At 37.2% G+C, this 26,635-nt stretch overlaps 1 protein-coding gene across 4 annotated transcripts in view; it reads right to left on the bottom strand.

The window, feature by feature from the left end:
• Positions 1-2,434: 2,434 nt before the first annotated feature.
• The window catches only part of LNPK (lunapark, ER junction formation factor), a 48,539-nt gene continuing 24,338 nt past the window's right edge, over positions 2,435-26,635 (bottom strand). For 3 of the 4 annotated variants that reach the window (XM_030952129.1, XM_030952132.1, XM_030952131.1), the window contains exons 9-14: positions 24,312-24,530; positions 19,218-19,323; positions 18,442-18,512; positions 16,968-17,138; positions 7,322-9,519; positions 2,435-2,940 (exon numbers count right to left, since the gene is read on the bottom strand). In XM_030952129.1, the coding sequence (XP_030807989.1) occupies positions 9,326-9,519; positions 16,968-17,138; positions 18,442-18,512; positions 19,218-19,323; positions 24,312-24,530 (761 nt within the window). In that variant the 3' untranslated portion in view covers positions 2,435-2,940; positions 7,322-9,325. The remainder of the gene's footprint in view (positions 2,941-7,321; positions 9,520-16,967; positions 17,139-18,441; positions 18,513-19,217; positions 19,324-24,311; positions 24,531-26,635) is intronic. The other variant, XM_030952130.1, reaches the window with a different exon arrangement.

Here is a 26,635-nt window from a genome sequence, read left to right as displayed (position 1 = left end):
ATTTGTTTTGATTTTACTCCCTGGGGACAAACAACACCACAATAGCTACTTGCTAGAAAACAGTGAGCAAAAAAATGACACTTTTCCTTCAATTGCATTAGAATAGTTTTCAGTTTTACCAATCTATAACAAGGGCACATGTGCAGTAAGTGAGCAGCCTCCACAGGCAAGAATTAAAAGACAAAGCCAGCCTAGCAAAAGCACCCTCTCTGCTCATGGTAGGTTTGGAAGGAGTGGCTCCTTTCAGTCCCTATTCCACATCAGCCACTGGGATCAGCTGCCTCCTGTGCCCCAGAACAGCCAAATGGTTCTGGGGACTAAGCGTTTATATTTTTGACAGTTTAAAGAATGCCATTCCAAAAAGTGTTGATTTTACCTCAATATAAAACAAAATAAGCACTTCCCCAGTTCCTGAATTAAAGTTCAGTGCATAACTCTGGCACACCAACACCACTTAGTGCTTGGCTGCTGAGGAGGCAGGTCTTTTACAAGAACATGAAGTCCTACTTCAAATTATCCCTTTGAGTTTAGGTTGTGACAGACAACACTGACAGAGTCACTATCCAATGGTTATTCAATTGCTTGCTCAGAATGACACAGTAATTTTATTCTGATTCTTAGCTCACAGAACAGACACCACAATTGCTATCAGTCCTCTCAAGGCCTTATGCTCTTTGGCAAGGAGTACTGATTTGTGTTTTTATAGCACTACCAGGTAGTGCTTGTGCACTGTCATTATCCAAACAATTTATGACAACAAGTGAGAAAGAACATCTGGAAATAAACCAAATGCATTTTGATCTGCTCAGGATAAAGATGAAACATTGTTGGGGCATCTAAAAACAGCCTCTTAAATCAGTATGTGATGCACGTCTGAGATGCTCTGATGTTCTGAAAGGCACCTAAAAGCATGTAAACTTGCATGATTACCATGCACATAACCAACTCATGAGTATTATCATGGGAGCAACATGAACACAGTGACATCTCAACTGCCTGCAGGATCAGGCTTTGGCCATAAACTAGAATATGAAATTTAGATTATATTAGAATACAACAAAAATGTTTAAAGAAACTATTTCAGAAAATAAAAGTATTGTAAAAGCCGATGGCACCAGACTCCTTTCTACCACTAAAACAATGTTAATTTAAAAGCCAAGATTCATTTGAAAACATTTACCTGTAAATCAGAAAGTCCCCAGAGATTAATTTCTGCACTTATGCTATTTGCAAAAAATATTTAACTTAAAGGCATTCCTTTTTTCCTGAAATAATTGCATACAAGATGAGAACTAAAACACAATCTGAAGTGTAGTAAAGGTAATTGCTGCACTTACTGCTCGTGTCATGTTGATGTATTACTACGTATCAAAGGTCACAGTTCTGTACTCATACATTATCAAATTTGAAAGAGCAATATTCGAATCCGACCAACCTTTAAACTGCCCGGAATCTGTGTGAAAATGGATGCAGGCTAACTTGGATTTAAAAAAAAAAAAAAAGGAACCCATGTTTGGGAAGCTGAGGGGTCAATCAAGCCAGACTGACAGGGTTACGTGTCACTTCTGTGCATCTAATACCCTCTTAGATTATCAATGAGGTGCAGTACACTGATCACAAGCTAAAGCAGCTGCGCTAATGAAAATGAAACAGTCTGAAAAAGCTAGGTAATACAGGCCTGTGACACAGGGCAGTACCTTGTGGACAATAATGGAGGAATAAGGACATAAATCACCATTTAGATACAATAAAAGCTGCAATACCCACCCTGAAACATCTATGGAATCGTGGGCCAAAGTCAGCACCTTCACAACTCCACAATTCTCTCTGAAGCTGCCACATATTTTCAGTCCTGAGTCAAGGCAGGTTTTCTTGCCTCTACTTCAGCACACACAAAATTTTGCAGTCCTGTGCCAGGCTGACCTTTGAGGGTGGAGAGCTGGCTGCTCATGCCATGAGCCAGGAGTTCTCACAATTGGCTGTAGCACAGACAAATGGGTCCTATCAGAAACTACTCAACCTTGAACAACTTTCTTGTCCTACATATGCCAGTCCAACTGGGGGGCAGGGGCTGCATTAAAGAGGTAGGGGCCCCCTCATCCTTGTTTGGTAACATATGGGGTCCTCAAAAATACCCAGATAACTACAAAACTCAAGTTGATTAAGTACAGCCAGCACAGAAGGAACTATCAAACAGAATTATCACCTCAAATCATCAATTAAGCTCAGGCAAATAAATAGCTTTTTCATGATCAGTTTTTTCCTCAAGAAGTTAGATACACAGCAAAGACAGTATATATTCAAATAACAAGCTATAAAATTTCATTTCATATGCTTTAAAATTTGCTTCATTTGGTAAAATAGTAAATTTCAAAAGGGGAGCACAAGTTCAAATATCTTCTCAATTACAAGCAGAAAAGCTAAGACAGACATTTCAGGAAGTCTATTAGAGCCTAAGAATTCACACTAATTAATGTTTTTGCCATTGATTTTAATGGAATTTCAACTGCAGGTGATGTATAGTCAAGGCTACAGCTAGGATTAGAATGATTAAAGATAATATTTCTGATTAAAGATAATATTTATAGTACATAAACAAACATACCCTTTACTAATGCAACAAGGCTATTACAACAATAGCATCTATAAATATACAGGTACTCCTGTTTAAATAAAAGCTCACTATACAAAAAATGCAAGTACAAACATTCCTAAAGAAATAACTTTCACATTTCCTTTAAAACATAATTCAAACCAGTTTTCTTAAAAAGGAATTTTCTTGGTGGTTTTGTAAAATGTTTTTGAGTGCTGAACAAGTCAAAAATTAAGTTTCATCAATGGAGCAGAACTCCTTGAAGTGATGCAAGGAATTAGAGGGCAAACCACTTGAGAAGAGCTGGAAGGTCTTTGTTGCTTGAGTTTTCTACAAATCCAGCTTCTCTATTTTCATTGCGGCAGCAAAATGGAGAGAGAAAGAGAGAAAGAATGATTATTTCAATATAAGTTTACAAATTTAGAGATGACTTTGAATTTACAAATTGAACACCCAAAATTGTCAGCTCTCCAGTATCTGTACCCCTTATTTTCTCCTATATCTGAATATCTTGGGATTTTGCTGCATGTATTCTTCTCTGGCAGTTGCAATCTCCCTTTTGCAAATTATTTTTGTCACACAACAGAAGGAGAATACATGATTTCACAGTAGCAAAGGCTTATGAAGCCCTCCTGAAAAACATTAGTAATTGTTCACTGAAAATCCTAGCAGTAGTGTTAGGTACCTACAGTGGCAGTCCTGAAATAGCTTTATTGCCAAGACTTGGTCAGGACATCCCCTTCTACCCAAAAATTTAAGTCATGATCAAATTGATTTTATGCAACCTTGAAAGTTATATTATGATACAGTGCTTTAGATTTTTCACTGCTGCAAAGTTAAATAATCTACTGAGAATCTTTCAAGTGTTTGCTTTAATCTCAAAACCCCATGGTTTGGGAACAAATTATTGTATAATCAATACATTTCATTTTAAAGCTCTTCTCACTATCCTGCCTATCATATACTTCTCTAGGTCTTATTCTTCATAGAATCACAGAATCGTTATTCTTTCAGAGAAAAGATTGAATGTGACCTGACAAGACCCCAGAGAAGCCCACAAATCAAAAGCAACGGTGAAGTCGAATTCCTTGAGACTCGCAATCTTAAGGGACAACTCAATTTCTTATTTTTTTAAATGCTGGGGGGTAGCAGTTCCCATTGTTAAACACCATTAGAGCTTATCCTATTTGTTGTGTAAACAAACCTCTAGTAAAAATCCAAGGCTAGAATTCCCACCTACTCAGGATGCCATTCTTTTCCTACAAAGGCCAAGGACCCAAAGCAGGAAGTACACTGAATTTCAGACTACCAGACAAGCTCAACTAGGACACATTTCTGATGGAAGTTTACAGTCTGTCCTCTGACAGAAACATTGGTGCATGACTATACACCAGGATCTGGAGCCAGTCAACCCCACCAGCTGTAATTCCTTGCCTTCAACACCTTCCACAAACCTGAGATATATGAATTCCACCTAAAGACCACACCATGGAAGAGAGAAGCACTGCCAAAGACCAGTAATGATTTCATGCACATTTTCCTGCCAGTGAATCAAAACTTTCTGACAACCACCAAAAATCTCTGTCACCCATATACTGCCATTAAATACATTCTTAAGCAATTATAAGAAATTACATGCCATCAATCAAACACAATCCACTAGTCATAGAGCAATCTTTTATTGCCCTCTCATTTTAAATCTAATCCCTCCTGCAAGGCTATTTGCCCAAATTATTAGGAACTTTCAAACTTCCAGTCTTTATTCCTGGAAAACTTACTCTCCTCCTAATGTTTATGCACTTGATGTATCTGCAGCCTTTTTTTAAATTAGCCTGTATTAAGGATATGTGTTCTGTACAGTCTCTTTCAGAGGCTCACTACACCAGAAATCTGGACAGGGTTACATTTTACCAATTCTAGAAGGGAACTGAAACATGAAATGCTGACATCTGAGGCATTAACTTTCAACCACATGACTGGACAGGAAAGAACCTCTTAAGAGAGATTAGGGAAAAAAAAAACAAACTAAACCAAAAACAGTCTGTAAGACATGGAAGGAAATGAAGGCCTAAAGATTTTGCATGAGAACACTCAGGGAACTGGTCAAATTATTATTTGCCAAAGCCACAAAATGAATCTTCAAGGTTATTGTTCTAGTGCAACATTCACAGACAGGACATCCCTTGCCCCACCAACAGTTTTCCTCATTGTAGAATACCTAACAAAACCTCACTCCAGAAGCAGAATAAATACGGAGAAGTAGCTTATTTAAAACTTCTTTACATCCAGTACTCCTGTAGTGAATGTGTTTAGACTTAAAAAGCCTTTAATTTTTGTAAAGTTTTTAATAGCAGACTTAGCTACTGAATAATGAGTTTCCCCAAGCCTTCTCACTCCTCCAGCACCACAAAACCACAAGTGCACAAACATTGCTAAGTTCAGAACCATATACCAACAAAGAAGTGTTTCTCCCCAGCCTCTAGGTTAAAACACTTTGCAAGTCTCTCATAATAGCTAGACAGCTTTTTTTCTATCAAGTTTTTGTCATATACTTATTCTGGAATTAACTCCAAAAAGCAAACTAAATTCTCTAATAAGATTCCTTGTCAATTCCATCCTTATTATTTCTGACATAGGAACATGACAGTAACCTGAGTTATGTATTGCCATGTGGTAACAGCCAAATCGTACCACATTTTCTGAAAAAATCTCTTCAAGCTCATCTTTCTTATCTCTTGGTTAAGATTTGGTTCTAAAAGAAAAAAAACACTATTCCTTCTCTCCCCCAACTGTTTCACTCCATCATTAAGTCCTTCCATTGGCTTCTACTCATGCAACACATGGGGTTCAATCTTAACTTCAAGCCAACCATACCCACCCATAGTCACTTGCTTTTGAAAATCTCTAGACCATTCCTAAACCATCAACTTTTGCATTACCTTCATTTTCCATTCCTTGGGAACGTCTCTTTCCTGCATGGAGGCTAAACAGATTTCTTGAGAAATCACCATACCAAGAATCCACCTAATGTTTTAATTCAAATTGTCCAAGGAAAATCAATTGTGTTCTCCTTTAGAAGAGGTATTAGAATTCAAAATACTATTGCCTTTGTTAACTCACTTCTAAAGTAAAATGTAAATCTGACCACCTCATTTCAATTTATTTTGAAGTAGAACACTCATTTGTCTCTTGTGACAATTTTTACACAGTCAAGATAACTCCTCCCCAGTTTATAAACCCTAAGTGAATAAAAGGACATTTCTACAGTTATTCACAATATTCCAGAGTCAATAAAAACACTACATCAACAAGCTTGCTACGCATTACTTCACTATCCCACTCAATTTTCCTTTTCATCCTGGCCACAGAAAGAAAGGGGGCTCCTATGACATTGTAGAAGTCTAGTCCTGTGAAAAATCTCTGAGTACTTCTGAAAAAATTGAGGTTTGAGTACATGCCAAGACGTCAGAAGACAACAAAATATGGAACCACAGTACTTCTTTAATTTTTTTTCCCTCTACTTTCTTCTATTTCCTCATTCTTAAGAGTCAAATTGCAACTGGATTAAACATGACAATTACTGTACTTTTTTTGTCAACACACTCCTACTTCCAAGGTTTTTTTGGTGTTACAAAGACATGACTAAGTGTGGCTACTGCTGTTCATTTACAGATACTTTTGGATTCAATTCCTGTTGGACAGGTGCCTTTTACTATTGCCACAGTCACAGTACACAGAAGCCAAGAAGCAACTGCTGCAGAAACAGAATCCTCTTCCCATATTCGTATCAGGACTGGGCACCCACACTTGGCAGGAGTAACATGTGAATGCTTACTGTAAAATGAGAAAAGCTCAGTCCATAATGGTCATATGTATCATCATGAGCCTGAATTCACCCACAGATTAACCCTGTGCCCTCATTTACTAGAGCTGCTTTAAAACCCTGAAAAATTAAAAAGTTTAAAATAGATTTTTCTCTACCAAAATTCTAGGACATCCTTTACATAATCTTCAAGCCTTTTGAAGCAGTTAATGAAAACAACTGCTCATACACTTTTTAAGTCTTTTAGGACAATTCTACCATGCACTTAAAACAGAGCTAAATCTTCCTGTGCTCAAAGGTTGTAGGTATTTTTAGGTCACAAAGCAGGTTTTCACATTCTAAAAAGTATTTGTTTTCACATCAGGTTGACTGTCTCTACTTGATATATTTGATATATTCAGTGATATATTAAACAAAAAGTACCAATCACTTCTGTGGAAAGTTTCTCATGTCACATTTAAGAATCTTGGGAGAAATAATTGCCCACCCCAACCCCTCCAAATACCTTTTTTCACAAAATAGTTCATACTGCCAAAATCCTAAAAACATCAGTTTCTTTGGCAAAAGCAGGACATGTGAAAATATACATGTTCCAGGCTAAAATATTTTTAATATGTAGGTCCAATATCAAGTTTTCTCAGTCAATTCTATAGATATTACACACATTACAGCTCAGCCCCTGCTTGTCATGGAAAGGACCTGAAATTACTCTACAAAAGACCAGACACTTCAGATGCAGATTTTTTAAAGGAAGTAACATCTGTACCTAGAGTAACCTTAAGTTCTGAACTGACAGCAATTCATGCTTTCATCTCCCATATGATGGATCAGGATATTAAATTTTATTTCTTTTTAGCACTCATACTGTAAGTATATCCAACAATTTACTGTGCTGAATTACTCACATGGTCTGTCATTTGTTTTCTCTCCAAAAAAATAAGCCTTTAAGCAGATAAATCAGTGAGGCACAAAATGCAGTGTAGAGATTAGCAACCTACAAAAAAATAAGTAAGATTTGCCACCTTTCAGGCAAAATTGTTTCCATTTAAAATAAATTCTGTAATCTAAAATATATTCTCTGAAAGTATTAAAGAGTTAATTCCCCTATCCCTTTGTACCCTGTACTTTTCTCATACTGTAAAACATGTCCTGAAAAGGGACTATTTTCTTTGTATTCCCAACTAAGATAGTCACACATAAAATGCCCACTTGCTAATTGTTCATGTAAATATAGACAAACACCTATGAGTACTCATTTAATCACAGGCCTACATTCTGTCTATTAAGACTGCTAAATAAAATATTAATTGCAATTAATATAGTAAAACAGAAAAAAATTCCTTCTTAATCTAAACACAGACCACACTTGTTTCTGACTGATGCGAGGCTGAGCTTCTAAACTATCCCCAAAGAATCAGAAAATAAAGCATGTAGCTGAGAAAGAAAATTAACTGCTGTTGTTAGTGTAATAATTATGTCTTGTATAAAGACATTGATACTAAGGTTACATTGAGAAACATGCTTTTCTTGTAGAGGACTCTCAAACTGCTAAGACTGAGGGGTTTTATTGTCTTTACAGTGTAAAAAACACTTCCCTTTGGAACCAAGACATTAGATTAAAAATGGTTTTGAAATTTGCCTCTCTCTGTAGTGAAGTACACAACACTGTACAAAATAAAACTTTTATCGAAAAATTACTAAGTCAACCAAGTCACATATGTTCAGCATTTATTTCTAAAAAAATCTGATTGACTTAGGTACCTCACAGACACCAGAAAACTTCCAATCCAGGATCCCAGCTGTTACATTTAACAGGAAATGTGTAACAAATGTCCTTATCTTAAAAAGCAATGCAATTTAAAAAATTACATTTTCAGTAATCCAGCAGCAAATATTCATTGCAATTGTAACATTAAATAGTATCAACTAGCTTTAGGTACAGTTAGTAAAGCCTTTTGGCAAATTCACATGCACTTCCCCTTTTCATCAGGGACCCATTTCTATTCTATCAAAGCCACCTTAGCTACAAATAGACATGCTCCTTTTAAGGTGGCACAGTCCTTCTGAAGTTGCACAAAGTAACTGTAGAATAGCTGCATACAGCAGAACAGGAATTCTCTTCAGTTTTAGGAATCACAAAGCAAGTATTGCTGCTAGATGTCTTTATTTTCCTTTAACAAAATACACAAAGGCACAAAATTCACTTATATCTTGTCATTATAGTACAGGTATAAATAGTGCTTTGTATTCAAGTACAATCAAGTGCAGAGACTTCTTATATTTCATGTAAACACAAAACAGTTTTGCATGTAGGTGCCTCTGGTTCATCTGCAATGCAAACACCAAAGGTGATGCCATTTATCCAAGTGCCATTTAACTGAATTCTGTCAAGAAGTTAGACAATGAATAATATTAACACCACTGCATTGACACTTCCATATGCTTAAGTCAAATGTCGGATGACACTGTAGCTTGTAAACATCTGTGTATTAAACGTGTACTCAATCCATTTTAACAGGGCAGCATTAAAAAGCATCTTAAGTTCACTAGACCAAACCTGTTAGGTCAATTACCACCAGTAATTGCTCTTAATGTGTGACAGCTAAAGAGATGTCTAATTGTAAGTCACCCTCAGCAAAGCTTGTACTTTGAAGTTTTTAAATATGCAAACTGAACGAGGGCTACAACTGTTAGACTTCAACCAACTACACATTCTATGTGTTAACTTAAAGACACATGCTGAATTTACAATACCCACTTCTACACATAGCTTTGACACACTGTGGCAGTTGAGGCAGTTTAAGCCCAAGCAAGATTTTTAAGTTGTACCATTAAAAAAAGCTCACCTGAATAGTAACAACAGGCATGAACAAAGCTAAAAACTAGCTACAGAAGGCACTTGAAGTATTTTATTCTGCTTTTATTAAAGATTCTTCACTTTGTTCAGCTGAAGCAGACTCTGAAATAGCCTCTTCGGTTGTTGAAATGTTTTCTGCTTCTTTTTCAACTTCTTCAGCTAGCTTATCATTTAGATGCTCAGAACTTGGTGCTTTATCATCTGTGTCATTTGTCTCAACGAGCTGGGCCCCATCATCCTCAGATTCTGTAAAAAGAAAAATGACAAAATAGCCATTTGCAGAAATTAAGTGGCAGCTAATATTCTTATAAAGCAAATGAAACATTCTGCAATTGCGCACAGGTTTTGACTAGTAACTGCATGATGTTCTCAACCCATAAAAACTTTGATTTTTCTAAGACAGTCACAGGTAAAACAATTAAAATTTAAGGGAAAAAATACTATGGAAAAGACCTTAGCTCTCACTAAGAAAATACTATGTATTACTTGCATATGCTCATCCTCAACAAAAGCCTTCTAAACTTGTGTACTGAAGTGAGATGTTAAAAACACGATAGCAATTCAGTTTCTTTGTCTTTGGCAATGTCAGTTTCACCAATTGTTGAACTTTTTTTTTATAAGGGTTCAATCTGTACACAAACTAAAACATTCTTCTTGATTGAAACGACTTTAAACATAAGGAGTCGGATAATAAGGGGAAAAAACCAAACAAATACATCAAACCAGCCAATGAAAATTATTACATATTCTGTCTTCCCTGGGGTAGTGTAGGACAGTTGCACAGGAGTAGGTATACTTACTCTTTATCTAGGGTGGGAGTTTCTTTGATAACCAGCATATTTTTAAGAACAAAATCATTTATTTTAAGTACTGCCTCTAAAGAAGTATATTCTAGCTTCACAACAGGACTTTGGTAGCATATGAGAAGTAAGAGTCATATTTTGAAGTAAGCATAAGCACTGAAAAACTGAACACAGTGTTGCACTAAATGACACAAAGGTACTGTAGAATGGTGTTGCTGATGGCAGTTGATTCATTGACTAGTATTACTCAATAATATACAGTACTAATACATACTGTGAAGGGGAACAGTGTGCAAAATTGATGCGAAGTTATGGTTGAAAAATGTTAGCCTTATCAAATGTTTCTAACTTCATAGAGTGGTTTGGGTTAGACGCAACTTTAAAGATCAATCTAATTCCAATCTTCCCCTAGACCAAGTTGCTCAAAGCCCCATCCAACTGGGCCTTGAAAACTTCCAGGGATGGGGCAGCCACAGCTTCTCTAAGCAGCCTGTTACAGTGTCTCATCCCTCTTCACAGTGAAAAGTTTCTTCCCAATACCTAATCTAAACCTACTTTTTCAGTTCCTATCCATTCTGCTTTGTCCTATCACTACATGCCCTTGGACCATGTCCCTCTCCAGCTTTCTTGAGGCCCCTCTAGATCCTGGAAGGTGCTCTATGGTCTCCCCAAAGCCTCTTCTCCAGACTGTACAGCTCCAACCTTCCCAGCCTGTCATCACAAGACAGGTGCTCCAGCCCTCTGACCCTGTTTGTGGCCCTCCTCCAGACTTGCTCCAAAAGCAGAATGTCCTTCCTATGCCTTGTTGTGGTTTACTCCAGCCTGCAACTGGGTTGCAAACCAGACACTTGCTTACTCCCCACCCATCCTCCTGCCACCCTGGTGGGATGGGGAGGAGAATCACAATAAAAGTTAAACCCCTAGGTTAAAATTAGAGCAACATAATAATTCCACATATTAAGATAGTTATGACTATAACAAAAATAATTAGGGGGGGGTGGGGAGGAAGAGAAAGGAAAAAAATTAAACATATGTGATGTCAAATACAATGGCAGGACATGGTTGGCTTTCTGGGCTGCAATCACACATTGCCAGGTCATGCTGAGATTCTTGCCAACCAATGTCTTCATATCCTTCTCCTCAGGACTGCTTTCAATTCATTCTCTGCTCAGCCTGTACTTGTGCTTGGGATTGCCTTGATCCAGACTTAGACAGGGCCTTGTTGAACTTCATGAGGTTCACAGTACCACCTCTCCAGCCTCTCAAGGTCCTTTTGGATGGAATCCCTGCCCTGCACAGAGAATCCCTGCCCTGAACCACACAGCTCAGCACCACCAGCAAACCTGCTGAAGTGTGCTCAAGCCCACTGTCCACGTTCCTGACAAAGATACCAAGCAGCACTGGTCCCAATACCAACCTCTCAGGAAAACAGTGTCAGTCAAATGCCACATGTTCATGTTGATCAAAACATGCTGGGTGAAAGTCTGAAAGTAATCAGACTGCCTCAGGCTGATACAGAATTCAAGCAGAGCTGAAAGTTTTAGAACCATTGCTCTGGCTTCTTGGCCCATGACTGAGTACAGAAGCTGTTGCACACCCCTGTCCAGCAGACCTTGTACAAAAGCCATCTGTCACCAAGAACTGGAGACCCCTCTTTCCACACAAACCTCTCTACCTAGCTAGTTCCAGGCTTCATTTCAGACTGCTCAGAGCAGCCCATCGTTTTCTCAGACTTGATCTTTCATTTTAGCAAGTCTGTAGCTGACTCACCTCCTGATTCTTTCCCTGCTCTGTCAACCACAGGCTGCTCAACACCTGCCCTGGCTTCTTGTTACAAAATTTTTCAACCCTCGTACTTCTGCCCAAGCAAATGAATGTTCCCAGTTATTTTCCAAGCCATCCCACTCTCTCCTCCTGCTCCTTAATTTCCATCTTGATCCCATCTCTGTCTGTGCTCAATCTTTATCTCCCAACTGTCAGTTTTCTTTGTCTCATCTCTGCATTTTTTCTTCAGCCTCGAATTCTATGAATAAGTTCATGCATTTTCCTGCTCCAATCCCTCCACACTTCAGTTACATTCCTTTATTGCTGGACTTCAGGCTTGAGTCAAAGAAAGTAGAGACTGTTTGCTCAGTCTGATCAGAAGGATGTCAAGCATTTATAACATCTTTGATGTAAAACCCAGGGACGATCACAGGCATCAGCAGAAGCTTCTAATGGAAAGGAGAAAACCTGAAGAAATGCATATTCTAACTATAGCAAAAGAACAGGACAGTACTCTCATTTTTATATTCTACTAAAAGGTATGGAGACACTGCTTATTTAAACAAAAATTGTCAGGTATTTTATGAATTTTCCCTTCACTATGTTCTTGGGTAAACTAATTGAAACTCTTGAAACTCTCCAGAATATATAGTAATACAAACTTGCATGGAAAAATTTGGTCTTATAATGCAGACTGAGAAAGTTACGAGAAACTGAAGAGTAAGTCCCTTAAATGAGTAGCCAGGGCATTCAGAGTAAGTGATGCTAACTCCAACCACAAACATGATCAGTCTTCATTAAAAATATATTGTGATTCCATTTTAAACACAGCAACTACTGGAAAGCTTCCCTGAAGTCAACCTGATTTAAATAGTGAATGAATAAAGTCTTCGTAAGAGCAGCAGCCAACAAGTGAAAGTTCTGACAATAAACTTTAAAAGATGACAAAAGAAAATTTGAGTGTTCTTGATGAGGAATACTTAATCCATCATTGAACCACAGAATGAGGTTTCACCCACAGGATCTTAACAGCAAACACAGCCCTATACTTGCTGCATATTTAAGAGCTGCAACAATGCAACCTTAGAAAACCTGCTCCTGGCTACAGCAGCTTTTCCCCCCAATACTCCTGCGTAGTGCTTAGTACTCAGAAAGCATATGCACTTCACACTGTGAGAAGTCAGCCACTCTTGCTCTTGTTGCAGTGAGTATTTCACTGAGTAACCAGTGAAATCATAATACTGCATCACTATTAAATTAAGTAGAAAATATCTATTAAGTGGAATTCATAAAAATAGTGTAATTGCTCTAAAATAAAGCTGCTTGTGCAGCTTCAAGCAGCTTTGGAACAAGTATTCTTCACTACTACAGTTCCCCTTTAAGACAGATTTTCATATAGTGCCACATGACTGAAGTGCCTTTAAAGAACACGTGTCTCACAGTCATCTGTTTGAGGCTTTGGTGTCACAGAAAGCTATTGTGAAGCCTTTGAAACAAGTCAGATAATGGCACAGCATTCCCTCTACCCTTTATGTCCTACCAAAAAGGCAATTTAAGTTGTTCAGCAAAACTGAACTGTGGTTGACTGGAAACACAATACATTTTTAAATCAAAAGAATTTGTTTACAAGTTATTAAAGTCAAGGTGAGCTGACTTATGTCTGCTTGAGAAATCAAGTTCTAGACATATTAGTCCTTTGTCTCCCATCAGTTTTATTCCTAGAAAAGGTTTCTGCAACACTTGCCCAAAGCCAAGCTCCATTTATGGTAGAACTCACGATGAGCACACACTTGAAATGTCATTATTTCTGGCAGAGATCAATACTGTGACCCCTTCAGTTGAACAAGCCAAGTTTCTGCACCTGCCTTTATAATTCAAACATACTAGCAGTTGTTGTATTCCAAGAATCCTTACAAGTGACAGTATTAAGTAATCATAAAAATATTTGAGTAAGGCGATCAAGGAATTCCATACAAATCTAGAGACATGACATAAAGTGGTCCATGAAGTGCTTCACCACTGTGGTGAAGTCTGAAGTTCAAATCTTAATCTAATGAAGACCTCTAAATATCAGCACCAGACATTCAACACAAAAGACTGACGCAGTTGGTTTTTTTTTTTTTTCAAAATACTGTGAAAATAAATTTCTTTCAAAATCCTGTGAAATGCTAAACCTGAATCAAGAATACAGCATAACAGTACTAAATAATGGCAAGGCAAAATTAATCAAGAGGCTAAAAGTGCTTCCTGTTGGCTCCTTCAATATAATCCAAACATTGATACATTTAAGATAAGAACGTAAGAGAACCAAATAGCCTTTGATGGGAGGGAGAGGGGATCAAAATCAAGCCATTTATGGGAAAGGTAAGAAAAGAGCTGAAGTTTATTGCTTCACTCTGGTACTAAAATTTCCTAAATTAATCTGCTGAATAAGGAAGCATGATGTTTGTGCCAGTAATCTGCACCAGACTGACAGCTGATGACTTCCTTTTCCAGAGGTTTAAAACAAAATTCCAAAGTCCAGTGCCAATGGAACTCCCCATACGCATTCTTCAGATCTCTTATCCACAAGAGTTGCATGTAACATGCCTGTCACTACATGAGCACACAACTGGAAAAAAGATTCAGCTTCATGCTCTACCCATTAGCTAAAGTAGCTGACTGGTAAAAAATATTTATAGCATTTCTTTATCACATTATTTTGCTGTTTCCTTGAGCTACACAGCTATGGTATAAATGAATTACAGATAAGAGTTGTACTCCCCCGTGTTGCCAGCATTGTGGTGAAGTTGGTTTCCTGATGTTAATATTTGTCTACATCTGTAAGTGAAGATACAGTCTCTATTCTTGCTATGACAGCAGCTATTTCACTGTGGTGAACAAAAACCTTCCCCAGAGCTCTACCTTAATGATAGCTTCATACCTTAAAACTTACAATCAAAGAATGTGTTCATTTATTAATAAAACCCAACTGCATGTTAGCAGTTATGTTTCATATTACAGTTCCAGTGGAAAAAGTGATTTAGTGAAAATATTTTCTCATTGAGAAAAGATTCCTTTGTGACAAGTCACAGGCAGGCACTGGCCTCCTCTAAATCAACAAGACATGTCTCAGAGCTATGTAAAGTACTAAGATACACTCTATTTCTGGCTGCTTAGTAATTATCAAAACAGAATGGTTTGTATCGTCTTGGAGAATAAATATTCAGAAAAGATCTGCTATTTAACATTAAAAACCAAAAGTCTGTGTACCACTCACTTATTTCTTATGCTTCTTGTGCAAAATCTTACCATCTACTTCCTATAAGAAAAAGACAACTGGACAATGAAGCTTACAGCTGTTTCTTTTCCTGCTGTTTTTAAATAAAGCAGCACATTAATACAAGACCACATCAGAAAAAAACCCAAGTAATTTTCATTGCTAAAGGTAAATTGGTAAAAATCATAATTACTGCAATAAATCCATCCTATTTTTCTGCTGAAATATGGGCTTCCACAAAAAGCAACTTATCTCAGTTTTCATTCCTACATCTGAAATGGTTAATTGCAATCTCACAGTAATTCTTCAGATCTTACATTCTTTACAACAATTGTAGCCAGACTCAGCAGCTCAGACCTATTATAGGCATAGGTTCATAATAACTTCTTTCAATGATAATACCAGATTAATTAGCAAGCACATCTCCTTGCCTCTCTCTAAAAACCTGTAGTAATGAAAAATACTCAAAAACCCATGAGGCACATGCCTCCAAGAGTTGAATATCCCTCTTGAAGGACCTCTCTACTTGAGTCAGACAGAAGAAAGCAAGCACATTTAAAGATCTCAGTAACAAAGTATGCCTTTTTCTGTAAGAATCTTCTAAGTTCAAAAGTCCAAGAAGCTACCCCCCCTTGCTAAAAAAATGACACCAGGATTTAAGGGTAAATGAGATATTTTCATTGTCTCAGTTTCATCCAGTTGATTTCAGTCTTACTTTCATGCCAATAACAGCACTTTTACTGAGTTAAGAGTGCACTATAGTACAGGAAAAGAAAGCAAGTTTTCACTAAAATGCACCCTCATGAGGCCATGCCAAGAGACTGCCACCACTAAATATGACTTCCCTACTGGTTTTGTGTGGCCTTCTCATGCCAGAAAGTAACACCCAATGTTATTTTGTACTCCCTGTTAAAAATAATCAAGCAGAAGAACTCTATTACACTCTGACAGTTTCCCACAGTTGGTGTGTTTCCAGCCTGAACCTCAGGACTGCACGCTATCTGATAGTTTAAGCAGGGATCCTGGAGGAAAACTAACATAAAGTCCCATCAAGCACTCAACAGCACATCTAACAGGAGATCCTCTGGTCTGAAACTATGATCTCTGGAGTCTTTTAAAACACTGCATCTTCCTGTTGGCTGTACACCAGATGCCTACTGTATCTGTAGACTATAAAATGTCTCAAAAGGAACTATGTTAAATTAAAATTGACAATTTGTCTTTGAACTACCTGAAATTAAACAAGGCAGTTTTACTAGATTTTCCTGCCCTGAGGAAAAGAGCAAAAGGAACAAAGGCAGAAATTCCAACACACCTCAATCAAATGACCTGCCAAACACAGTGAAAGTTAACTACTTTGGGACATACTCCCTCCTTAACTATTTCTGTAATTTACATTGCCTTTTCTATCCGTTTGTCAGCAACACTAGAGTGAAAAAATTTGTTTTGCCATCATTTGCACAAGATAATGACAAATATGAAAAAATTTTAGGGTACAGGAAAGAAGACACTACTATCAACAACCTAAGCTAGGAGCAGAGACAAGAACTGAAAAAAAATACAAACTGCGCTTGTTATGAAGTCAGAATAAACTGTACTATTTCAATTAGAATGGACCAACAACAACCATCTAGACCAATTGCCTACCCAACTGGGGGTTGATCAAAAGTTATAGCATGTTAAGGGCATTGACCAAATGCCTTTAACACTGACAGACTGGTCACTGATCACCTCACCAGGAACCCTGCTGGAGCAGTGTTTGAGTACTTCAGCTGTTGTCATTCTTACCAGAAAATTTAGCTCAATAGAGAGCTGTGAATGTCATTAGACATTTGGAAAAGAGCAGACTTCATGAGATTAGTACTTACCTTTTGTCTGTTGAGTCTCCTGGGGCCTTCTCTCTCTAGGTTCTAGAGGCTCAGTTTCAGATTGCAATTCTGTAGTTTGTCTTTTTTCAAAACTGAAGTCTGGAAGTCGTGGAGCTTGAGGTCGAGTTTTTCTTGCAGGATTCAGGAAGAAGCAGTAGGCACATCTAAATGCTACACCACAAAGCACACCCAGTAAGCAGCCTCACTAATTAGCTTCACATTTCACCTTTATTCCTACACTATATTCTGATGGTTTAAAATACTAAAACCAGAGTTAACTAAGTGACTATCAGTACCAGACAGCACCTCCACCAAATTTACATAAGTTGGTCTATAAAAGTCCTTTATTAAATTCAGCAGACATTTGGTTTTTAAAAACCTGCTTGCTTTCAGCTCTGCTGAACTGAGTACTGCCAACACTGTGAAAGATTTGACCACAATGAACGAAATAATGCAATTCAGTAGCACCAGATGTTGCCACATGGTGTTGTTCTATTCTTTGCTACAAAATAATTAAGTTGGCAGATTATTTTTTTCCTCTACCCTTAAGACACCACTTTCCTCACACTCTGATGTTAGGAAGTGTTAGGAGATGTTAGGAATTCCACAAGGTATGTTTCACTTTGCTTTCTGAGGAGCATTCTGCTCCAGTGGTGCTTAATTAAGAAAAAGCAGTTTTGTTTTGCACAAGTACTGGATATCACTTAATACTTTAAATAACTCTTTTTGTTTTCCCCACTCTCACCAAGACAAGGGGAAAAGTGGCAGTTTCTGGTACAGTTGAGTTGTGAACTCATAAGAACTAAGATAACATATAGACTACTTATCTTTGGTTTCATAGGAAACATTTAGCTTATTCTTACAATGCAGTATATTTACTCATAAAAATAAACAAAACAAAATGAAATAGAAAATTTATCTAGGAATCCCTAGTTTCTTAAGTATCAGGCTTACACTTGTGGTAGAAAGCAGGCAATATACAACATCTGTGTTCAATAAAGAGCTGTGTCTGTCTTAAGTTATTGTCAGCCATAAATTCACATATAGGCCCCTAGGGCTTGTTCCCACTCTTTTTCCAATACGTCCCCAAGATCTTCTTGCCAAAGGAAAATTTAAGTTTAGGTTCTGGTAAAAGAGGCACACTTTAATGTCAGATAGTTTCTCAACATAAAACCCTTCTGAGAACCATTCATAGCCAGTAGCAATGTTCAGGGATGTATTGGAGGAAGCTTATTTCTACTGAATAGTTTTCTACACATAAAATCCATGACCTGAAGGTTGCAATAAAGTACTTCTCCAAGTCTTGAAGTAAATCTTAAAAAACAGAGTAATAAGTTACCAAAAAATGTTCCCACATGAAGTGGTACTTCACAATGTCAGCTAAGTACTCAGCTGCAACCAAAATGAAGTATGATGCATGTTTGTTATGAAACATTAGCCAAGTAATACAGTCTAAAAAAAGATTAGCTCTTACCTATGTATTCAAACTCCTCCTTCAAAGCCATACCATTGTGAGAAAAACATTGCTGACATATAAGAGCATACCTAGAAAACATGAATAATATACAGTAACATACCTTTAAGTAATAGCACACTGAAGGGAGATGTATTTTACCTCACATATTGACTAATATCTTAGACCTTTTCTTCCAAAAGGTCATTTCCACAATGAAATTATTAACCTTGAAAGCAAACTAAATCTGTAAATTAAATAATACTTTTTGAAGTTGCTTTCACCACAGTGAAATAGTCTCAGCTACACTTTAAACTACAGTTCAACATATTTTTAGTATCATCAGTGTCAGAAAATAACACCTAAGTTAAGCCTTTATTTCATTAGAATACAGTTAATATGAAAAGTAACTATAGTAAACATGTTAAGTTCTGATATGTTTGGACAATTCTGAAGGCAACCTGAAAGATATTTGTAACAGATATAGAGCTAAAGTGCTGAGGCAAATGTCTTCTTTTTTTTTAGTTCAAAATATAAGTCATTCACCCACTTCAGCACAGATCTTTCTTTGTATCACACAAATAATATTACTCAGAACAGAGGTTAGGTTTGCCCAAATATTACCAGCTTCCCTGCAAAGATATTTCAAGTGAAGCATTGAGAAAGAGCCATTTCTCCATTATGAAATTTTTGGACAAGTTCATTTACAACTCTTTTAACCTTGACATGGCTTAAACAAAAAGGTTAAGAAGCTTCCTTTCCCCTAAGGGTTTAGGTATTTCTTAAAGAACATTTACCTGTTCTGAGGACCATCACCAACCAAATATTCAATAACTCTATCCACAACTCCTCTTTCTCGAGGAAGAACAGGTCTTGCCAAAGGAGGGCCTGGAGGATGAAGACCTAGAACATAAATTATATCAAAATTATTTTCTACTGTATAAATATTATATTTTATTGCATGTGCTAGTGTAACAAAATAATTACATCTACTTAATATACATGGATATATTTCTTAGTCCACTAGGAAAGCTGTAAGATTCTTCAACCCACAGTAGCTCAAAATTCTTCTGCTGCTCCTTTAGCTTATAATTTTATTAAATCATTCCATTTTTACACCTTGGACATGTAATTAAATTTATAATTTCTAACAAACTTAACGTATCAATAGTATTCAATTGTTAACAAATAGAGGCTTTTTAAGAAAGAACAAATTAACTAAGTTATCTTCATGTACACTCAACTCTGCAAAATTACCGTTGTACTTTACACCAATAAATCTGCCAAAATCAGTGGCAACAGTAGAAGAACCAGAGATCAGGGCAACCTGGTGTGCCAGAAGGTGTCCTGTCCATGGCATGGTGGTTTCAAAGAGATTATCTTTAAGATCCCTTAAAATCCAAACCATTCTATGATTTTATGAAGGTGCCACCACAGAAACACCCCCTGGTTTCTGTGTAATTATTATATTACATGAGCATACTCTCAGTGTGCACTGAGTCTATACATTAAACCTGTCCAGCTGTTTGTCATGTTGGTAATCCCACATTTAATGACAAGTTGGATGCTTTCAGATTTATGCTTAATCGAAGAAGCCAGAAAGCCACTATAAACATACTATTTCTTCCATGTGTTTAACAAACTACTATCAAAATGGAACTCCTTAAAGAGCAGGTAAGAGCCACGGTTGGTTCTTTTTCACCTCTACATACAGCAGTTAAACCAGAACACCTGCACAAGTTTCTCCTTCCACAAAGTTTTGAAACATCTAGTTGTCCATTGTACAAGACCACTGCAAACTACCAATTTCCATTTCTATAGCTTTGAGTTCTTATATCTCCTTTCTCTTGCAGCCTTAAAACAGAATAAGCTAGGCCTAATGTAAGAAACTCCAGCCTGAGCCATTCCAATGAGACCATTCAAGTAACCAAGTATGGAGAGGAAACATTTTACATTTAAGCACAGGAAGTATTATGTTACAGTACTTTCAACAAACAGTCCTGACTGTAAGATAATGCAGCACTTGGGGGAAGAGAGGAGAACACTTAAAACCTATTCCCATAACACCTTTATGAATTACATTCAAAGTCCACAAAACTAACTAAACAATGTTTGAGTAGGACAATGAACCAGTCTCTCAGAACTCTCCAACTGGGACAAAATGGTTCGGCTTCAAGCCACTCCAAGACAAAATTGTGACCCCTTGCAAACAAGACTTGGTTTAAACCATTGACAAAATTACTTTTAAAAATGCAAAAGTCCTATGCAAGCTCAAGATAGCTAAGAAGGTTAGACAAAAAAAAGAAATCAGTGAGTAATAGCAGGTTTCATCCTGAGATAAGCATATGGCAACCTGAAGCCCTGTATGAACTAAGTATATGTAATTCATGGAAATGAAATACTGAAGGTGCAAAAAGAAACCAGTGCTTTCTCTGAGAAGAGTTCTGGCTTATAACTCTTCTCATTCCATCCAGTAAAAACAAACAGAGAAACATCATGGCTTAAAAGACAGCCTTTAGTGACTACAGAAGTCAGCCAACAATTCTCTTTTCAATTTGCTGTATGTTTCCAGTGTTCTTCTTGAGGTATGTTTCACAGAATCCCCCATAATGACCAATAAACAAAGAGGAAGCTAAAGGGTAACACAAACTAAAATCATTGTCTCAATATTCAAAAGTAAAACAGATTGAATACACTGTCTAAAAATTCAAAATAGGATTTTTTAAAAATCCAAACAAAGGACAACTAAGAGAGTACAGTTTGTTAGTATGTTGAATTAATTCAGAAGAACATTTAATTGAAAGCTACTGTGTTAAAAACAGTTGACTTCAAGCTTTTTGGGATTGTTTAGATTTCACTTTCTTATAGCAACTTAGCCAGAGACAGGATCAGGACATGCACAGTCCTAGCTTCCAGCACCCAGATAAACATACACAGAGAAGTAACATGTACCTCCTAGGCAGAGTATTCACAGAATATGCCGACTAGGAAGGGACCCATCTCAATCATTGAGTCCAATTCCTGGCCCTGCACAGGCCACCCCAAAAATCACACCATGTACCTGAGAGCACAGTCCAAACTCTTGAACTCTGTCAGGCTTGGTGCTGTGACCACTTCCATGGGGAGCCCATGACAGGGCTCGGGGTGAAAAACCTTTTTCTGATACCTAACCTAAACCTCTCCAGCTCAGCTTTGTGCCATTTCTTTGGGCCCTGTCACTGGCCACCAGAATGAAGAGATCCTAATCTTTAGGAGAACATGAAAACTCATCCAGAAAATACTGCAATTTACAACCCATCACTTAAGTACAAAGAAAATCCATACTCAACACAAATGTTTTTAAAATAGGCCGTACTTTCACAAACAAGAGAAATTAATCCAGGAGATAAGAATCAGTGAATGTATTTCCAAGTTATCCCTGTATTCTGTCCACAAGTGGGAACCTAGACCAAGAAAACTGTCCCAGCAGCAAGACAGAATAAATTCAGTGCAATATAAATTGTATTCTGCTAAAGCTATCCAAAATAGAGGTCAGGTAAAATTCATTTCCTAGAGATTTACAAAAACCTGAAAGATCCAATACTTCCATCAAAAAGGCTGATACTGCAATAAAATTAAAGCCTTAGAATAATTTTATGAATACCTGGTTTACACTCAAATATTAACTTAGGCCCTTATTCAGAAGACCAAGTTTTCATATAACTTGTAAATCACCAATATATGAAGTTTCTAAAAGTCAGTAACCAAAGCAAAAATTAAATAAAGTAGAATGAAACATCACAACACATTCCATCAACAACTCCAATTACCTGCCTACTAATAACTCAAACCAACCATCTTGGTTCTCATGCTGTTATGGACACCAGTAATTAATACAAACATCAAAAGCAATCATTGTAGAAAGACTGGTCACTTTTGCAAAGCTTGGCAAACTCTCAACTACCTGCTGGTTATTAATTTCCAAACATATGGGAGCTCTGTGGTAATACACGTTAAATTGATTCTCCCCTACAAAATATAGTATAACAAAAATGAATTATTAATCTTCTGTAAAATAGAGATAATTAAGGCTATTCATATTTGTTGCAGGCCAAGCATAAACTCAGATGCCATATTATTCTTATAGATACTGAATTTATGAACTTTTCACTACAGCTACATAACTGAGATTTTTATATGCCTCAAAGGTTTGGGGAAATTCAAGAAAAGAGAGAGCTTCCATATTGACTGACAATTGCAGTGGCTGCCATTGTTATCTATGGCAAAGTAACATGTAAGTCAAAATTCCAGTTATTTAGTGGGGAAAAGTGCCTGTAAGGCATTATCACAAACACTACATTAAAAAATTTAAATATTGGCAACTGTCCTTTCAAACGAGTCAGTTACTTTATTTTCCTTCTTCCTCTAAAACATTTATGCAGTAAAGGCTGAATTTCATCCAGCTTATTCAACGTGCCTGAATCTTCCCCTAAGAATAAAGCTATTATACAGCTAATACTTTATTCTACAGTCAGCTTCCTTAAAAAGGAGCATGCAATTTTAAACTCATTATGGAATTTTTGGTAATCAGATACCAGTAAATGTGGTTTGCAAACAAATGACCAATTTCCTGGTGCAAGAAGCTAATTTCTGGTACTTCAAGATAATCAAGACTTACTAATAACTTGCCTTTACAGTTCACTTCAGGGATAAAAACAAATTTAGCAGCTTCATAACACAGGTAAAGAATTACTAACATCAAATAAGCCTTAATGGACTCTACAGAGAAAGGAGATCAGAACTTTCCATGACAACTTTATTCCACTAGACTAAACAACAGGAAAAGGCATTTTAACATTCAGCTTCCCAGGAGCTTAGAGAGCACAGCTTTACTTTTTGATTGTATCATGGAGTTAGTAAGGAAGGACAACAGTAAGACTTAAGTAGTTTCAAGTAAAAATCAGGAACACAGGGCAGAGAAAAATATTCTTGATCCCTGTACATAGAGCAAAGAACAACTCCACGTTAAACTGGTGCTCATGAGATTCTTGGCAAGTTGCGTCCCTTCTATTTTCAAGACAGCATTTCATCTCCTTTCTTGCCTTGTGATCCAACTTGACAACCGTCCCACGAAGAATGAAAGGCTTGGCACAAACCCACACACAGCTTTACCACCCACAAGGAAAATGAGAACAGTGCTGCCCACCCAAAACTCTCAAATTTTGCAATCCTTCCAATGCAATTTAGTTCATATTCTATTCATTAGAAGTCCATCCCATCTGAACACCAAACAGGAAATCAAGGGAAAAACCAAATTTTAAGGACTACTCATTCCTACCAGATTTCAACCTGTTGCTAAACTTTGGACTCTTGTACTAAAACAACAATGCCTTTTAGTATTCAGCTACAACACAGACAACTTTTCTGTTGTATTTGGTATTCTACACTTTAATCTATGAGTATAGGCTGCATGACTATACCTTCTAGAGTAAGAATTTAAATAAATGTCAAGATCCATGTTAAAAAAAATATGTGCAGGGTTTAGTGAGAAGCATGAATGTATTCTGAAAGTGTTCTCCTCTGCACCTGATTTATACAAGCATAGAGCTCTTCTAAACTAAGAACATAAAAAGGTATGCTATATTGTTGCCTACAGAATACTGCAAAGTTTTATTGCCATTTAAACAAAGAAGCCATAACAGTTAAATGAGCTCAGGCAATAGGTTTCAGCATCAAAAGGTGCCAGCTGTAAAGAGTTATGGCTAATTGAATATGGAACTCCTGCTTAATCAGATAACTGCTCTGCTATTTCCAAATGAAATGCCATTTCCATACTGTCTGAAAATGGCCTCTTTTATTGGTAACCAGAGAAAACAATATAAACTGTAAATAACATTAAGTGCTGTGTTTACCCATTCCAGGCACTGAAGTAGCAGGGGATCCAGGGCGCCGTGGTAAAACATTGGATTGCAAGGATGGCGCAGCAGCTCTTTCCGGGAGCCCGCTCAGAGCTGGGCCCTCCTTCTGCAGGTTAGGAGATGCTGGAACAGGGGACTTAGGAGAGCCTTGTTTAGGAGTTGCAGGTGGGGGTGTAGAAGAATTTCTTTGAGCTGCAGTCCTCTGACGAATTTCTGACAAGAATATGTACATAATACATTTAATATCTAGCATAAGCAAGATATTAGTAAAAGTGCATTAATATTGTTATACCAATTAGCAAATTACAGAATCAAACAAAACCAGGAAGGTCTAAAACTAAACACCATCAGCTGAGCATTCAGCTTATAGAAGTAAATACCACACAAGTAAAAACCAGATAGAATACTATATTTCAATTATCATAACTGTTAAATACTGCAGGCAAAAATCTTCTAGAAGGAAATTAGAGAACAGAATCACAAAGTATCTGCTAAGGCAGAACACTGGACATACAAACAGCTAGACTCAAACTACAATGTATAGAATTGACCACTTTTTACTCCATGGCTTAAAAATGCTTTCAAGTATTTAGCTTTCGGTGGGACCAAAACTATTCGTTCACTATCTAATATGCTCAGGTTACATGCCCAGAGTTATGAAAAAAAAATTCAGATTGGATAAATGAAACCACTCTAAAACCAGAAGAAAAGGAAATGCTTCATTCAGGTGATATAGTTTCACTGACTGTTTCAGTAACCCCATTACCCCACCTGCATGGATTCTCACAAAGCAAGAATGGGCTCTGCCAGAATACGACCCTGCTTTTACCTCTTCTCACACCACTACCAGCTACTATTAAATCACAATCATGAAAAACTTAATACACTTTCTGAGTTGTCTTACATGAAGCCAAATATCACCAGAGTAACATACCATGGTTTGAATGCTGGCCTGAGGTTCACACACTATTGCGACAAATCAAACAGAAATGTAACCATTGCTTTAGGTCCACTGTTATTTACATGGTTAACAAGTAGCAGGCTAGTCTGTACAGGGGACACCCCAATAACACCCACAGCTAAGGCTGTAATACCCTATAGAGCTAGTGTACAGCACCACATCACTTTGAAGCAGCTTGCATGTCTTCTTCCACAACAAATGGAATTTAACACTACATTTGGACTTTAAAATCACTTCCACGAGTCTCAAGATTAGAGAGATTTTATCTGCTGACTTTGTGTCACGTTGGAAGAGTTTAAATGCTTAGCAGGCAGTTTCCAGGTCCGCTGGCAACCAGCCACTGAAGATGGGTGTGCTGAGTCTGAAGGAATGATCCCTGTTCCCAAAAGCAGAACACCAGCATGCTAAGCTCCTGCTGTGGCTGGAGGAGGTAAGCATGCGAAGTCAGCTGGCACCAGCTAAAAAAGAGCTGCTATCACTGAAGCACTAGGTCAAATGTAACAGTTCTGTGGGAATACAGCCAATCCAGTGCCATGAAAATTGCTACATACATAGGTTATCGTCTTGCCTACTTATCTGTACATATAAATAAGATTAATACGCAACAGAAGAAAGAATTAAAAATTCTTTGGAATTGCTACTTTAAAAACTACAAGTTTAAAAACTACAGTCTTACTAAAAAAACATCTAGTTAAGTTTCCTACAAGGCAGAACAAATCACCACTTTTCCCCTGCCACACTATGTGCATGGCTGCACTACTTCACACAACTTCATCAGCCAAATTACATCAGTCAATGAGTCTGAAGGTTCTGGATTTTAACTTGATTTTAACAAGTATGTTTGCCCCCTCACTATTTCAGCTGTTCAGAATCTGGCAACTGGGATTAATTGGTGAGGTAGTTGCAGAAATTCCATCAGCACTTCCTTAGTGACTTGCTTCTGGTTTGAAAATTGCTCCTGTATTGAGAGTTTTATATGAAGTAAGAATTCATTTATGATGAACCTCCCCATTCACATGCCTTCAAGATCTTTTTTGTGAGAGCCGTAAGAAGTAACCTTTCCAGTTTTACTACACTAGGATAACTGCATTCTCTCTATGCCATCTGACTAACAGGCATGGCCCATCTCCAAATACAAAATATTGATTAAAACCCATCATTAAAACCCAAGTTTGCATTATAGTTTCCAGTCATGTGTTAGTTTCAAAATTTAAGCTAAAAGGTATGCGATTTCTCAAATCTTCTCAGGTCCACATATGTACAAAAAATGAGTGAAAAATATAAAACCTAATTCCACTTGTTCCAAGATCATTTTAAACATCTGCAAAGACATCTCAGTCCATTCTTTTTTAATTAT

The sequence above is a fragment of the Camarhynchus parvulus genome, chromosome 7 (assembly GCF_901933205.1).
Source record: "Camarhynchus parvulus chromosome 7, STF_HiC, whole genome shotgun sequence".
In the NCBI taxonomy this organism is placed as follows: Eukaryota; Metazoa; Chordata; class Aves; order Passeriformes; family Thraupidae; genus Camarhynchus; species Camarhynchus parvulus.
Note: the sequence above shows the minus strand (reverse complement) of the source record. Positions and strands in the feature narration are given on the sequence as shown.